General features: G+C 36.6%; 1 protein-coding gene across 2 annotated transcripts in view; it reads left to right on the top strand.

Moving 5' to 3' along the window:
- The first annotated feature begins 2,425 nt into the window (after positions 1–2,425).
- The window catches only part of wasla (WASP like actin nucleation promoting factor a), a 26,902-nt gene continuing 12,888 nt past the window's right edge, over positions 2,426–16,439 (top strand). The window contains exons 1-5 of one of the 2 annotated variants that reach the window (XM_056271890.1): positions 2,427–2,832; positions 11,273–11,407; positions 11,973–12,059; positions 12,252–12,348; positions 14,776–14,799. In XM_056271890.1, the coding sequence (XP_056127865.1) occupies positions 2,728–2,832; positions 11,273–11,407; positions 11,973–12,059; positions 12,252–12,348; positions 14,776–14,799 (448 nt within the window). In that variant the 5' untranslated portion in view covers positions 2,427–2,727. Of the gene's footprint in view, positions 2,833–11,272; positions 11,408–11,972; positions 12,060–12,251; positions 12,349–14,775; positions 14,800–16,439 lie in introns of both variants that reach the window. The other variant, XM_056271891.1, reaches the window with a different exon arrangement.

The following is a 16,439-nucleotide window of genomic DNA, read 5'->3' as shown; positions in this document are numbered from 1 at the left end:
ATAGATAGATAGATAGATAGATAGATAGATAGATAGATAGATAGATAGATAGATAGATAGATAGATAGATAGATAGATAGATAGATAGATAGATGACAGATAGATAAACAGACAGACAGATAGATAGATAGATAGATAGATAGATAGATAGATAGATAGATAGATAGATAGATAGATAGATAGATAGATAGATAGATAGATAGACAGATAGATAGACAGATAGATAGATAGATAGATAGATAGATAGATAGATAGATAGATAGATAGATAGATAGATAGATAGATAGATAGATAGATAGATAGATAGATAGATAGATAGATAGATAGATAGATAGATAGATGACAGATAGATAAACAGACAGATAGATAGATAGATAGATAGATAGATAGATAGATAGATAGATAGATAGATAGATAGACAGACAGACAGATAGACAGATAGATAGATAGATAGATAGATAGATAGATAGATAGATAGATAGATAGATAGATAGATAGATAGATAGATAGATAGATAGATAGATAGATAGATAGATAGATAGATAGATAGAGTTTAACAGCAGGCCAGGTGAGATAGATAGATAGTTTAACAGCAGGCCAGGTGGCCCCTGGCAGGGCTCCGCTTACAAACAAGATCCTCCATCTGTCTCCTTTTTTCCTCTCCTTTCTCCATTTAATTATCGAGGGAAGAACAAGGTGAACACTGCCCCTGATGGCTGTTACATAAAACAGGCATTATGAATAAAAAGTATAGCTGTGAAAAGCAATAATAATAATTGTGTTATGTGATGCTACAAGTGTGGGGATTTAGTTTCTGGCTCCAGAAGTTTTTGGTCACATGGTTTAAAGTGATAGCTCTTTATCTTGCCTTCTTAGTAATTACACCCAAATGACTATGTCGACGTGAAGTTTTTACTCTGTAATAACAGTGTAGAATGTGCTGAATCTCCATGGAAAACTGAGGTCATCATTATCTCATAAGAAAAGACTGCCTAAACATGCAGCAGCCACACTTAGCAGTGTGTTATCCTCCAAATAGAATGGTTTTGATTAGTGACAAAAAATTTCCAAATAGTTTATAGTCTGGACTGGGGAAAGCCAGACTTTCACCTTATAAAACATATCACGTTGGCTCAACTTCCAGGATTTTGTGCTGGGTTTTATTTATATAAATGATCAAGAATTCAAGAGAATACAAGATTAAAAGATTAAAAGTTACCAATTAATGATATAAAACATCCTATAAATTAGTTGTTAAATTATTTTAAAAAAATGTACTCCTTCACAAATTAGAATTATAGATCATATATATAGGCTTCTATAAAGTTTAGTATTATATTTGTACATATTCTTTTTTTATATTCATATTTTGATATATTTTATATGTAGGCAATTTACATTTTTACTTTAGATTTTGTAATCTTTTTTCCTAATAATTTTAATGTGTTTAATTTAATAAAATTGCTTTGTAGGCTACTTTCTGCAAAGACATCAATATTTCTTCAAGTTCAATATTAACACATATTTTCATTATAAAGCCATTTACTATGAGGAAAATTACGTGGAATCCTTCCACTAGAATCTTGAGTCTCTGTTAGGATGTTGCTGTAACAATAATAATCGGCTAAAGGAGCAGTAGTGATTTTGTGAATCGTCATACCTCGGCTCTAGCTAATGGATTTTTACGCTGTAGCATATTAACCTTTCAGAGGCCAGAATAGGGATCACCCGGTTTATAAAACATCAATATAGTTACCCTATCTTTAAATCACAGCATCAGCTCCGTTAAATACTATATTCTCCTTCTATCAATGACGGCGTTGTGCTCCACCCTCTGCCTCAGAAACTCCGCCTAGTGATGGGAGTCGAGTCGACTCCAAAAGAGTCGATTCCTCAACTCTTAAAAACCCTCAAGTGTCGGAGTCGACTCCAGTATAGGAATCGACTCTCGTTGTCGACTCCGTTGCTGTGTCTGAAATCGCAAGAGAGCTGTCACTTTCGCAGAAACGACTTTATAGTCACAGAGTTTTACAATACGTATAGCTCATTTACAATTAAATAACAGCCAATTACGTTAATTATACCTCCGTCCCCACTCCCCAGCTTTTACACTCCTACGGTGGGAGTCGGGAATCGGAGTCGACTCCGAAAAACAAGGAATCAAACACTCCGCCTCATCCCGTCCGCATTCTGCAGGAGGCACGGGAAAACAGGGACAGATCATTCTGCTAAACAGAGGGGTTTGGTTTCTACGTATCAATGTTTTTATTAATATTCACTCATGTTAAGACACTAAACCGAGTTTTTAGTAATTTAAATATATTTATTTCTATAACTAAATAATAACTAATGTGTATGGTTCTACAAATGAAGCTTATACCTAGCGCGACCAAATTTAATTCCGCCCTTTCCCGAAGTGCGCCTTGAACTCTACCGTCCTGCTGCCATGTTGGATTGAAGGACCGTTTTGCTTTGGGACTGAGTTCGGGATGAAAGTTTATATTATGCAGTCTGTCAAAAGTGGAAGAATTAAAGAATAAATAACCCGCAGGATTTAACGAGTCACATCTGCACCCCCCGTGCATTGAGGGCAACACCGCATTGGGTCAACTTGTAAGCGGAATTCCTTACGGGATGAACCGAGCGCAGGCCATGTTGATCTGTGATTGCACATAAAATAATCTAATACGAGACAAACGCTCGAGTTCATCCGCCTCATCCTTCAACATGAGCGGCCACCCGCCCCAGAGGAGGGTGGCTAATGTGGGCTCTCTGCTTCTGACCCCGCAGGAGAACGACTGCCTGTTCAACTACCTGGGCAGGAAATGCATCGTAAGTTGTGTTTACTCTCTCACGGCCGATCCGTGGTCCTTTAACCGCAAGTGCAAATGCAAATCACCCTGCTTTTAAAGTATCCCGAGATGAGATGCAAACGAAAGGCTGTGAGTTCTGGCAAGGGCAGTTGTCTTTTAACGCGCTTGTGATGTCCATAGGGCGCATTGGGGATATTCTCCTCCTGACTGTCAAGGGTATGAGACTCTTGTGAGTGAAATTAGTTGTATACGATATTAGTATGATTGAGAGTTTGTAATAATACATTGTGATATCAGAGTAGATGGTAATAGGCCTTTTGCTTGAGTAAAGCAATAAATCGTCGAAAAACCTAGTGAGCTGCCTACGTAGACAGCATCATAAGTGCATTCTGAGTCAGCTAAATGATGCAAATGATGCACGTGCCTGTGATGCTGAACTGTGCTGTTTATGTAGGCAGCTTACCAGTCACAGTTACTGTATGTAGACTACTGTCTCAGATGACCCTTAAACTCCACCAAATCTATCTATCTATCTATCTATCTATCTATCTATCTATCTATCTATCTATCTATCTATCTATCTATCTGTCTATCAATCACTGGGTTTAGTTGCAGTACAAATAGCAAGACTCTTTTTGCTGTGTGTCTCAAGTGATTATTCATTTATTCTCCAATAGTTAGTTAGTTTAATGATATTCAGTGATGTGTAGTAGTCGATGACCCCACTATCAGCAACTACTTCATCAATTTGCTAACAAAGAAAAGTTTGTGTTTGTAATTCTATCTTTTAGCTTTAAATGATTGACAGTGGAGATATTTAGTCTAGTCAGTCTAGTTTTTTTTCTATGTCCTACTTGAGGACCGATAGTTCCAGTGGTCCCAAGAAGTAGGCTAGCCTATTTGGAGTGGACACTTTAAAGGATAGTTCACCTAAACATGAAAATGTGATCATTTACACACCCTCAAGTTGTTCCAACCCTGTATGAGTTTATTTCTTCTGTTGAACACAAAAGAAGATATTTTGAGGAATATGGGTAATCAATCAAACATTTGACGGTAGCCGTTGACTTCCAGGAAAAAAATAACTAGCCAAAGTCAATGGCTACCGTCAACTGTCTGGTTACCAACGTTCTTTAAAATATCTTCTTTTGTGTTCAACAGAAGAAAGAAACTCATACAGGTTTGGAACAACATGATTGTTTCATCCAGGTTTGGAACAACAAACACACTTTTTGATCAAAACATTTTGCAAAGAGAAGTTTCAATTTGATAAAATCTTACGTACTGATCAAAATGAAGACACATTTTCTTTCTGGTTATCAAATGTTAGTAGAACATGTTTATAGTTAATGTGATGAACTACACACTCTTAGAAGGAAAGGTTCATAAAGAGTTCTGTCAGGCACTTCATATGTAGAACCTTTTAGGGGGTCCAGTCATGGGATCATTTTATGTAGAGATGATTAGGGTTGGGTACCGAAACTCGGTGCCAATAGGGAACCGGTTCCGACGTAAACGGTAGTAACCAGACCGAATAAGAACGAAAATATCGGTGCCTGATTTCGGTGCCTAATTTCATTAGGCACACACGCGCGCACACACACACACACACACACAAGGTCTCTCGCTCGCTCTCTCTCCGCCGTGCGTGTGCTACATGGTGCTACACAGTTTGGAGCACAGTTTCTTCTGTCTCGCATGCGCGCTCTTTCTCACAAGGTTTGGCTGCATTTCACGTGTAAAATTACGTGTCAGAACGCCCTCTGGGTGTGCCGATCTGCCGATAGTCTGAATCCCATATAGAATCAAGCCAATTCATTGGCTGATGGCGCGGGCGCCGCATCGACGCACTTACGTCGTCATACTATGTTGGCGCGCGCGCCATCTGCTCCTCAGATTTCTCTGCCGAAAAAGGAAGCTGGTCGGCAGCGCGAGGAGCTTGGCAGCGTCCCGTTCCCTATTGAGGGATATGTTACACCAGTAACCAGAGATGTTCTCTTTCATAGGTTCACTCAGCGCTGCGTAGCTAAGAAGCAGTGAATTTGTAGGCTGCTGTATCACGTGCCGTTTGAACTGACGCACAGCGATCTGTCACATTTCAAAGAGCCAAAAACGTTATTTATTGTGTGAATCTCGTAAAAATATTGACAGAATCTGACAGCTGTGGATTTGTTCCATATCAAAAGTAACCTTCTCTGTCTTGTCTGTCAGTGTCCTCTTTGTCCGCGATTTTTCTGTGTGAAAAGGGTCATTTGCGTGAAGGCCAATTTATACTTCTGCGTCGGGTGCGCGCAGTAGGTACGGCGTAGCATACGCACAGACGCGTACCATACGCCGTACCCTTCGCCGTAACCTGACGCGCACCTCCTCAAAAATGTAACTACACGTCGCGACGACGCGGACCGCAAGATCTGTGATTGGTCGGCTTGGTAGCATCGCGTTTCCTCCTATGCATTTCCGGCGTGTTCTTCTGCACCGCCCGCCATTTTTAAATTCTAAGTACAGCGAAACTGTTAAAAAAAACTAAAAATTTACCTTTTCCACCTCGATAAGCTCCAACTCCAACATGATCTGCTCTCTTTCAGTCGCCATTGCTTGTAGTAACCTAAACTCAAAACAGCCGCGAGGAATCTTCTTCTTCTTGCCGCGAGGAATCTAAACACAGTGGAACATTAAAACCCTCCGCCGCCAACTAGCGTTTCGGCGCTGTACTGCAGAGCAACGCAGACCTAAACGCAGAAGTATAAATGCTCATGACGGCGTCGCCTACGTGCGTAGCCCACGCCGTACACTACGGCGTACACTCGACGCAGAAGTATAAATTGGCCTTGAGTCTCACGGTCAATGCGTGAGAGTTGGCAGCTCTGCCTGTTAGTAATCTCTATTAATCTCCAGTATTATTACATTGTTTGATACAATATTGTTTCATTTGATATTATGTAAATATGAATTTTTATTTTATATTGGTTTTATTATTACCATATGTTACTTGTATTTATATTGTTTAAAGATTTAAGTTAATATTGTGTCCAGTTTGGCCCTGTAAATAAAAGGGTATTATTTTTTTGATAAAGTGTGTGCGGTTTCATTTTCTTAAGTACCGATTTAAGAACCGTTTAAGCACCGGAACCGTTTAAAAAATACCGAGTAGGTACTGGAATCGGATAAAACCCAAACGATACCCAACCCTAGAGATGATGTATCAAAATTTTGGATACATGGTATTTTTGGTTTTGGATGTATGTCCAATTTTAGTGTTACTTTCAATAAAAGTGTGGTTATTTTATTTTATTTTTTAAATTCAGTATCATTTAAATTATTGAATTTCTTAAAAGTCTAATATTAATAAAATGATACAAAAAAAAAGCTCATTTAAAATAATAAATAAATAATTAAATTCAAGTGCAAGAAGCCGCGAAAGAGAACTTAATTCAGTGTTTGCGCACTATCCGAGAGGCGGCTTTTTGCGCGCACGCTCTGGATGTGCCCAGCACAGAAAATGGCGTGTGAGTGCCGAATTGAGTTCTCTTTCGTGTCGTCTTGTGCTTGAATGGTTTAAAACTACATTAAAATGCACACAGTGAACACATTTTAATTTTAGAAAAATGATCTGATTCCTGACCGTAAGTAACTGATATGGAATTGATTTTTGATTCCCAACCTTACTCGTAAACATACTTGATCACTGGAAAAAATTGAAATAATCCGTTAAAAATGAAAGTAGTAAGACATTTATCGTGGTTTAGAACCTTTTTGGCTCAAAGGGTTTTTTAATATTGAGTCAAGAACCCTATGGTTCTATATTGAACCTTTTTTCCCCTAAAAGATTCAATAACCTGTGATTCAATAACCTAGTGAACTAGATTCAGGTAGATTCAATAACCTGTGGTTATTCTGTGTGAGCTTGAGAAACTAGAAATCACCTTGACAAAAGTTAGTTTAAAATCATTGCTCAGTACATGGCTTAAAAACTATAGCCAAGTGGTTAAATATCCAAAAGTGTCCAAATACCTTTCACTGTATGCTTTGAGTGAAATGTACCCTGTTGCTCTTGTTAGAAATTTCCTGTCCATTGCCCTACAAGGAAGCATATTTTAGTAATGTTTCCGTATTTTTCCCAAATTCCTCTTGCAGCAGAAGACAGCTGACAAGTCACATTTTAAGCAGGTCACAAACTATATTGTGCACTTGTGATTTTTCTAGACTAAATTTTACTGCTGAATTATCCACTAATCTAGTTTATAATAGCATTTTTGTCATAGATTATGATCATATATTTTTTGGATTTGTTGTTTTTCTTTATAATGAAGTTGTCTGTATTAAGCAGATTGTGTTTAACACACAAAAGAATGATTAACACACAGAGTTATAGAAATTCTACTTGATTTAAAAAAAATCGAATCGTAAATCGATTTACGGCCCAGCTCTACAACAATGCACTAAAAACAGAAATGTTTTTCCATTGCGTTTTTTCACATGCAGACGACAACGATGTCAAAAACGTCTAAAAAAACTGTATTATCATGCCTAGCCAGTAGTTGGCGACGTCACTTTGCAAAGATACACTACGTAATACGCATGACGTCACCATTTTCACAAATTCGTATTTAGGTAGTTTACACAGAGATGATAACGGTATCGTTCTCAACTTGCTCTTTGAAACCTGTTTTCAAAAGTTTTCAGCCCCCAAAACGCCATTGACGTGTAAATGAATGGCTAAAACGCTTATAAGCTTTCAGTTGAAAACGATGTCTTGTAAACGGCTCTTTAGTAGAGTTTGGATATAGATGGTCTTTTTGATAGTAATATACTTGGACTGCTGGTGCCTAATTAAATTGGGTTAAAATGGTTTTAAAATTAGAGTCTGCGCGGACTGTAGAAATGGAAATTAGCTTGGCAATGAAACAAGTGTTTCTTTTACGTATTTCGCATGAAATCTGATTCACAAATATGCCATTCTTTCCCATCAGACCTACTTAAGTTGCTCGTCCATGTCTAGGTGGAAGCGAAGAGCGTCCGTAAGCGAGCAGTGTCAATCCAGGAACGGCAGCCAAGAGCCAGGCCATAAAGTGGGCTTTCACAGGGAATGACTAAATATGAGACACGTTGTTTGGGGCCAAGATCCAGCAGTCATGGGTTCATTCATCACTGTGTCCCGAACCGGCACCGAAAACCAAGGGCAGAGGGTGGATGGTGTCCAAATCGCACAATAGTGAGAGAAGGAAAAAGATAGGGGTTGGGGGTGGGTTGTGTGTGATCAGCAGTCTTTGAGGACAGGAAGTGAACTGATCTGCCTCCTTTCCATGGAGATTTGAGCTTTAATGAATAGGGCTGCTGAGCCAGTACTGATCCAGAATCAGGTTTCCAAGCAAACCAAATTCTGACATAAAGACGCTGATCCCTGTGAAAGTAGGGGAAACATGTCTTTAATACGCATTTGTGTTCTTGGCAAAGACTTTTGCGCACAGGAATGCCGTACGGATGCAGTTAACATGGAAAAGCCTGCCGTACATCCATCATTCCCACTGTTCAGTGTTATTGAGTGCGATTAAACCCAGCTGATCGATCAAGCATATAGGATTGCATATCAGTATGAGCGTGTTCGGTGGCTTTGAATCCAAAGAACGTTCATCGTTCATGTCATATGGAAACTCGACTCTTTCTTGAACTCGATGAACTCTGAATACGGTAGCTGTACGATGTCTTTGAATCACTCGGCCAGCCAAGACAGAATAAATGCTGAGTGTTCAGTCTTGTTCAGGGAAGTCTTGTTTCATCAATGCTTTTGTTATTGACGTGGCAGGACTGGTTACAGCATTCTCTCTATCTGCCGGTCTCTAAGTAAATGTAATTGTACATTTATAGTTATTTGTTGATTTATGAAATATTTGCATGTGCTGTTGTTACTGGTAGATGTTTCAGACTTTCAGATGAATGATCACGACAATACACTTTGAACAGACTGATTAACTGATTGTTTGTTCTTTCTTTGGTTAAAACAGGTTTTGCTTTTGATGATTGATTAAGTGGAGAAATAATCAGCAGATTAATTGATTAAAAGTCAAAGATTATGAAATGTCTGATCAATTTTGACTTTTGTAGTTTATTTTGTGAAGTATTTTACTTTGATATTTGTCTGATTAATCTTACTTTTGAGAACCTTATTTCATAAATTGATTATCAGTTTATAATCAATTGAACATTTCAATCAATTAATTGTATTGCTTTTAGAAATATTTGTTTAGTTGATAATCCGTTTACTTTTGATAATTGATTAATTAGAATCAGCAGATTAACAAATTAAATTGTTTGATAGTTTGCCTTTATAAATTATTAATCTGTTGTTACTTTTGAGAACCTATCAATCAGTTTATTATTTCTTAATCCAACAGGATTAATCCAATTAAATTACTTTAATCCTGTTAATTACTTTTAATATTTAGTTATTACGTATCGTATTACTTTTGATAATTGATTCATCTGTTTATTATTTTTTTCTGTTAGTTGATCAGAGTACTTTTGATTATTGAATATATTGATTATTTATTTATTTATTTGATGTGTTGTTGTTGATCAGTGCTACTGACAGGAAGGTTTCTTAATTTGTACTTTAAGTCCATATTGATCAGAGATTTAATTAAAATGTTTTTAGGTTTTGTTCAATGATCAGTGGTGTTACGCTTTCATCAGAAAAGTTGTTCCCATCTAAAGTGTACGGTAAAGTGCAGGACAAGGTTGTTGTTTTTTGGGTCTTCTATAATTGCTCAGTGTGTGTGTGTGTGTGTGTGTGTGTGTGTGTGTTACTGGTCCATGGAAAATATTTCATCTTCTGTGAGATCTTGGCTGTCCTCCCTATGACAGTATTGCCAAGATTCTGGCCTATTTTTCTCTTTGGAAGTTAACCCATGTCCTGTAAAAGGGTGTTTGAAATGCTGCTGTGGAACGCTGACACTCTTAGAGTAAGAGTCACAGTGGAGGGGGAATAAAATGCCCCATCAAGAGTGTCTCCAAGTGCTTGACTGCAGTTTAAATGACAGCAGTACTTCTTATCTGCAGTGGCCAGTGTGTGGCGCAAAGAACATCATGCAGTATTCATACACTGACTTCTGGGAAAAATATATTTTTGTACAATTTCTCTAGATGTCTAGAATATGAACATAGGCTTTTTGGTTTGTATAATTTGGGTCTAACATACATTTATTTATGAATGAATGAAAAACTTTAGAATTGGAGAACCTTTAATGGATTAGTGGAAGTTACATAATATTTCTATGTATATATTTATTATAAGTATGCTTTTATGTAGTGTGTGCTTTAGGGCTTTTTTTGAAGAAAAACAAAACAATTTTGTTCTTAATTTCGACTTATTTTTAGGATGCTTCTAAAATAATTGTGTAGTTTTACTAATTATGTATTTATTTAATCATGTCATTACAAAACAAAATACAATTGTTTATTGTTTTTAGTATTTTTTACAATGAATATTGACTTCTGATATAGCAATAAATAAATAAACGAACTAATAAATAAATTATTTTCATTTATTTATTTTCACCATAAATACAGCCTTTGATTTTGAGATGGCGATGATTAAAAAAACAAATATAAACAAATGTTCTTAATGTTTTACCATTAATAACGTCTTTATTTATTGCTATATCTGAATGAATCAAAGGAACAAACTAATAATAATACATTTCTGTATTCCAAAGCAATGTAGAATCCAGCCACATTATTCCCTTCCTCTCTTCCTCCCTTCCTATCTTCCTCCCTTCCTCTCTTCCTCCCTTCCTTCCTTTCTTCCTCTCTTCCTCCCTTCCTCCCTTCCTCTCTTCCTCCCTTCCTCCCTCCCTTCCTCCCTCCCTTCCTTCCTCTCTTCCTCCCTTCCTCCCTCCCTTCCTCCCTCCCTTCCTCCCTCCCTTCCTCCCTCCCTTCCTTCCTTCCTCCCTCCCTTCCTCCCTCCCTCCCTCCCTTCCTTTCTTCCTCCCTTCCTTTCTTCCTCCCTCCATCCCTTCCTCCCTCCCTTCCTCTCTTCCTCCCTCCCTTCCTCTCTTCCTCCCTCCCTTCCTCCCTCCCTTCCTTCCTCCCTTCCTCTCTTCCTCCCTCCCTCCATCCCTCCCTCCATCCCTCCCTTCCTCTCTTCCTCCCTTTCTTTCTTCCTTCCTTCCTTCCATCTATCCTTCCTTCCTTCCTTCCTTCCTTCCTTCCTTCCTTCCTTCCTTCCTTCCTTCCTTCCTTCCTTCCTCCCTCCCTCCCTCCCTCCCTCCCTCCCCTTCCTTGAAAACCTTTAGGTTTTAAGAATATTGGATGTTTTAAGGATTACTTGAGAATTTCCATCATATTTATATTTATTTATAAGTTCATGTGTGTTTAAGGGCTTCATATTTTGAAAAGAAAAGTGTCTCATAATTGTGTAGTTTTCTTTTTCACGCAGTTCATGATTGTTCATCTTTTTGCAGACATTGTGCTCAGCGGTGGTCCAGGTGTATGGGGCGGACAGGGGCTCGTCCTGGGCCAAGAGGTGCTGTGGCGTGGCCTGTTTGGTGAAAGACAACCCTCAGAGGTCTTATTATATCCGTGTCTTTGATAACAAGGTGAGCTCTCGGAGATGAATAAATTGTAAAAATAACAGATCTGTGACCTATCAGTTAGTGCATGTGCTCCAACAAATTTCCGTGGAACTTTTGGTTAAAGGGATAGTTCACCCTAAAATGAAAATGAAGTCATTTACTCACCCTGGTGTTGTTGTAATGCCCTATGCCCTTCTTTTCTTTATGGACCACAAAAGGAGAATAAATAAATAAAAAGTTTGCTCGCTCATCCATATAATGGCAGTGAATAGCGACCAGCATCAAGCTTTTTAAAAAAGACGCAAAAGTATCACAGAACAATCCCATGCGACACGTGCCATATATCGCAAGTGTTTTGGGGGTATACGGTAGGGTTTGGAAAAAAACAAGCCCGAAATTGAATGTATTATTTAACGAAATTCTTGCCCTTGGCCGTTAGTTTTCTCTGCAGGGTGAACTATCCCTTTAACCCCCTCGTTTCCCTGCATTTCCCTTCCTCTTTATACTATTCCTGTTAGAATTTAAATAAAGCCAGTGCCAACTGTTGAAATTACATAGATTTACAATATCTTGTTTCTACTTTTTGCAGGATGGAAAAACAAAGTTTGAGCAGGAGCTCTACAATAATTTCATGATCAATAGTTCGAGATCATACTTCATTACCTTCGCAGGAGATGTAAGTCCTTTTTCTTCATTTTTTTACATTGTTGACCATTAGCAAGAAAGCAAACAGAGAACTAGCCAGAGATGTTCTGTGGAAAAATGTTTGTTTGGCTAGTCGCTTCTTGTCATTCTTGTAAAACTGCTTTTTGCATTAGTGAGAATATGATCCGTCTTTATTGATCATATGGTGTGTTTTGCTCTTTAGTCTTGTCAGATGGGCCTCAACTTTGCCAGTGAAGAGGAAGCCAAACGATTTCGGAGTGCACTCAACGAACTGCTCAACAGACGACAGAGGAAAACCGGTAAATGTGCTGCTTTTCATTTCTTTCTTTTCATTTGAAGAGATGATAGTTCACCAAAAATGAAAAGTATGCCATTATTTACATACGGTTTCAAATCCAATCAATATGACTTTATTTTTTTTTGTTCTTGGGTGAACTATCACACTCTTAAAAACTAACAAGCTTCACATTCAATAGCAATCAAATGTATGTTTTTTTTAAGTGCCTAAAACATGTTTCTTTCTCACAAATCTGTGTTTTACTTATAGTTCACCCATAAATGAGTTGTATAATAATTTACTCATTCTCATGTCATTACAATAGAAAACTGTGGACAATTGTATATTGTTTTATTATATGTTTACGATGAATATAGACCTTGATTTTGATATAGCATTAAAGGAACAAACAAATGAATAAACACATTGTGTTTGTTTATTTTTAAATCATGATTATAGCCTTTGATTCTTATATAGCAATAAAATATTAAACAAACAAACAAATAAATAATTTGTATTTTGTTTATTTTGATCATAAATATAGTCTTTGATTCTGATATGGCGATTAATAAAAAACAAACAAACTAATACTATTAATGTTTAATGAATAAAGTCTTTGATTCTGATATAGCTATAAATACAAAAAAAAAACAAGCAAATGAATAATTTGTAATTCTTTTGTTGTCATGTTTGAAGCTTGAAAGCTCTTGTCATCATTGGAATGACATAAGGATGAGTTTTCATTTTTGGGTGAACTCTTCCTTCCACAAGCTCATTAATGGCTCATCATTTCTTGTTAACTTGTTGTTTCCTGTTGCCGGTTGCTCATATGCAGTTCTGTTTATCTCTCCCCATCTTTCCTCCTGTTCTTCTCAGTCTGTAGTGTTGTAGTCGTAGCAAGTGTGTTGGTATCCTCTCCGTAGGGTGTGTCGTAAACCTTCACAGTGGGCCTTTTCTCCTCATGTCCCTCTTGTAAACGCAGCAGGCTCTCTCTCCTCACTTCCTGGCTGGGTTCCAGTACTTCCTGCTCTGTTTTGCATGCTGGGCTTTGAAGTGTAGGCTTCTCTTTGCACTAACTGTTTTTTGAAGAGGCCCTGGTGCCTTAAACGCCTCTTATGTCTGCCTTGTCTGCCCTCTCTTTACGTTTCATGTGGTCGAATTATGAACCATGTTTGGATCACTTGTGCAGTTTGTTTCATTCAAGTACAGTGAATTATTCAGTTATCGCCTGGTTGTTAAAGGTGAAGTGTGGAAATTGTTGCTATTAGTGGCACTAAATGGAATTTAAAACATTTAATTAATAAAAAATATACTATATATATATATATATATATATATACTATAGATCATTTTTTTGGAACATATTGAAAATATTTGAATATGTTATCGTAAATATTTTTTGCCAGTGAGTGAGCAATTTATTATTTATTCATACAGATATGTATATGTACATTACCATAAAGAAATTAATACTTTTCTTTAGCAAGAATATGTTAGTTTGATCCAAAAGTGACAGTAAAGACATTTTGTTACATTTTGATTTTATTTTAAATGCTGTTCTTTTAAATGTTTTGTTCATTAAATTATTAATGGTCACGATTTCCACAAAAATATTAAGCAGCACAACTGTTTTCGACATTAATAATAATAAATGTTTCTTGAAAAGCAAATCAGCATATTAGAATAAATTCTGAAGGATCATGTGACACTGAAGACTGGAGTAATGATGCAGAATATTCAGCTTTTTAATATAGAATAGAAAAGTTATTTTATAATAATATTTCACAATATTTAAATGGTATCAAGTAGTATTTATTTATATTTGAGTTATTTTAATTATATTTATAATAATTGTAATTTTGTTTTATTTTAAAAATATTTTTTATTTGATATCTTTATAAAAATATATAGACGGTTGTTTGGAAATGTCACTGTTATGAGCCCTCAAAAATGTCAAATATAAATAAATATTTTATTGTTAAGTTATATATTGTATTATATATTAAATTATAAAATAGTAATGAATTATTTATGTTTGAGAGCTTTTAAAAATGCGAAATTGCTGAGCAACTGCCATTCAAATGAAAATAAGAGCGTTTTAACGTAGAATCGAAAAGCACACTTCACCTTTAAGATCAAGGTTATAAGAAAATGATCTGTTTGCTGAATGAACCACAAATGCTGGTGCTAAAAATGTGTACTATTAGGACTGTCAATTGATTTAAAAAAAAGAAAGAACTTAAAAGCACGCATTGAATTCCTAGATGTTAGTGTCTTGAGAAAGGGAACCTCTGTTTACCTTCTTCTTCCCTAACCTTTCCAAAACGAACGTAATTAAATATTTCCCTCTTCTTTTTGCTGACCTACCGGCTCTTTTCCTCTGTTACTGACTTCACTAGTCATTTAATTCGCCCTCCACATTTTAACAATGTTAATTTTGTTTTTGCAGAGAAAAGGCGTGACCCACCGAATGGTATGTGTCCTGGTCCTTACATTCACATGAATTTACTCCTAATGTTGACAGTGCTAATCAATTTGCTTTTGCTGTTGATGTTTTTTACTCCCCTTTTTGAGGGAATTATGTTGAAATGTACACATGCACACATTTGCATCTTCAACAGAAACCAAAAGATGTTCTTGTGTTAGCGTCGTCAAGCATGAGCGGGATTTGCACAAACACACATCCGCATTGTACATGACCTAGATGAGAGTAGCGTTGAACCCCTGACAGGAAGCCTGGGGTCAATGTGTGTGTGTGTGTGTGTGTGTGCTGGGAGCCATATGTATGCCACATGGATCCTTCCATGCCACTGCACTACTGCGGCCCTCTCCCGTTCAATTACATCAAAGAGACCGCATTTCCTCACTTAGCTTAAAGATTTTCATGGTTATGGCGCTGGTTTGACATAATCACTTGGGAAATGTGGTTGTAGTTACTGATCTTACAGTAGCCTGTAGCAGTACACGTGCGATGCAAGTTACAGGCCTATTCGTTTCTCTTGTTTTGAGAATGTTATAGAAAATATCAAGTGGTGTATATATCAAACCTAATGAAGTGTTTTTTATTTTAATTTTCATTATTTTATTCCCAAAAGTATTTCCAATTGAAGCAATGATTTGGGGCAGGGAATATTTGAGTGCTCATCTATTATTATTATTATTATTATTTTAAATAATATATTTATATTAGGCCTGTCAAGCGATTCATTTATCTAATTAATTACACAATGAGGCGGTTAACTAATCAAATTAATCGCAAATTAATCACACATCAAATTTGGCTGAGAAATTACCCCAAAATTATCATTTAAAGTCATTATTGTTTTAAATGAGAAAAGTATCAAATAGACATTACAAAAAGTAGCTTCAGAAATAAATATTTAAAATATATATATTTAACATAAACTCATAGGTTTCAACGGCCATTAGGGTGAGCAAAGGATGACATAGTTTTCATTTTTGGGTGAACTATAGCCAACCTTTTAGTTTTTTATTAATATGGAAATATTAAGATTTTTTTTAATAAAATTACACTTTAAATAAGAAACTCTTATTCATGCAAATGCTTTAAACTATTCAAGTGCGATAAGACACAAACTGTCTGGGAATCTCCTGTCTGTGTGACACACACACAGAAAGCTGACAGCACTTGAACGGACAAAAAGTTTTTGCCAAAATGCACGTTTTGTCGCGTATCCTCGCAAGTACAGTTAAATTAGTTAAATGAAGTCTTAAATGAACACAAATTGTGTGTCAGATAAAGTGACAGCAGCCTAATAAACCTGATGCTGTGATGTCTGTCATTAATGTAAATCATAGAACAAAAGAAAGAGAAAATCACTCACTGCTCTTGACTGAATAACTTTTCTAGCTTTGATAAGGATTCATCTATATTCAATTTATAATTTATGCAGTGAAGACTGTGAAGTGTTTGATAACTTTATTCATTTTCTGTATATATCCTACCTGTTAGACCTACTTGAAAATCTTAAAGCACTGTTTACAAGGTTACATGGGTCAAAAACAGCGAACACAATAACTGTGCTTTTTGACACTCCAAGTAAAAATCTGCACTGTTCTGACTGGGCCAAAAAGACAGAATTGAGCCCTGAT

The sequence above is a fragment of the Rhinichthys klamathensis genome, unplaced genomic scaffold, assembly GCF_029890125.1.
Source record: "Rhinichthys klamathensis goyatoka isolate OS25496 unplaced genomic scaffold, OSU_Roscu_1.1 h1tg000328l_1, whole genome shotgun sequence".
Taxonomy (NCBI): domain Eukaryota; kingdom Metazoa; phylum Chordata; class Actinopteri; order Cypriniformes; family Leuciscidae; genus Rhinichthys; species Rhinichthys klamathensis.
The sequence above is the reverse complement of the archived record's forward strand: the minus strand, read 5'-3'. Positions and strand labels throughout refer to the sequence as shown.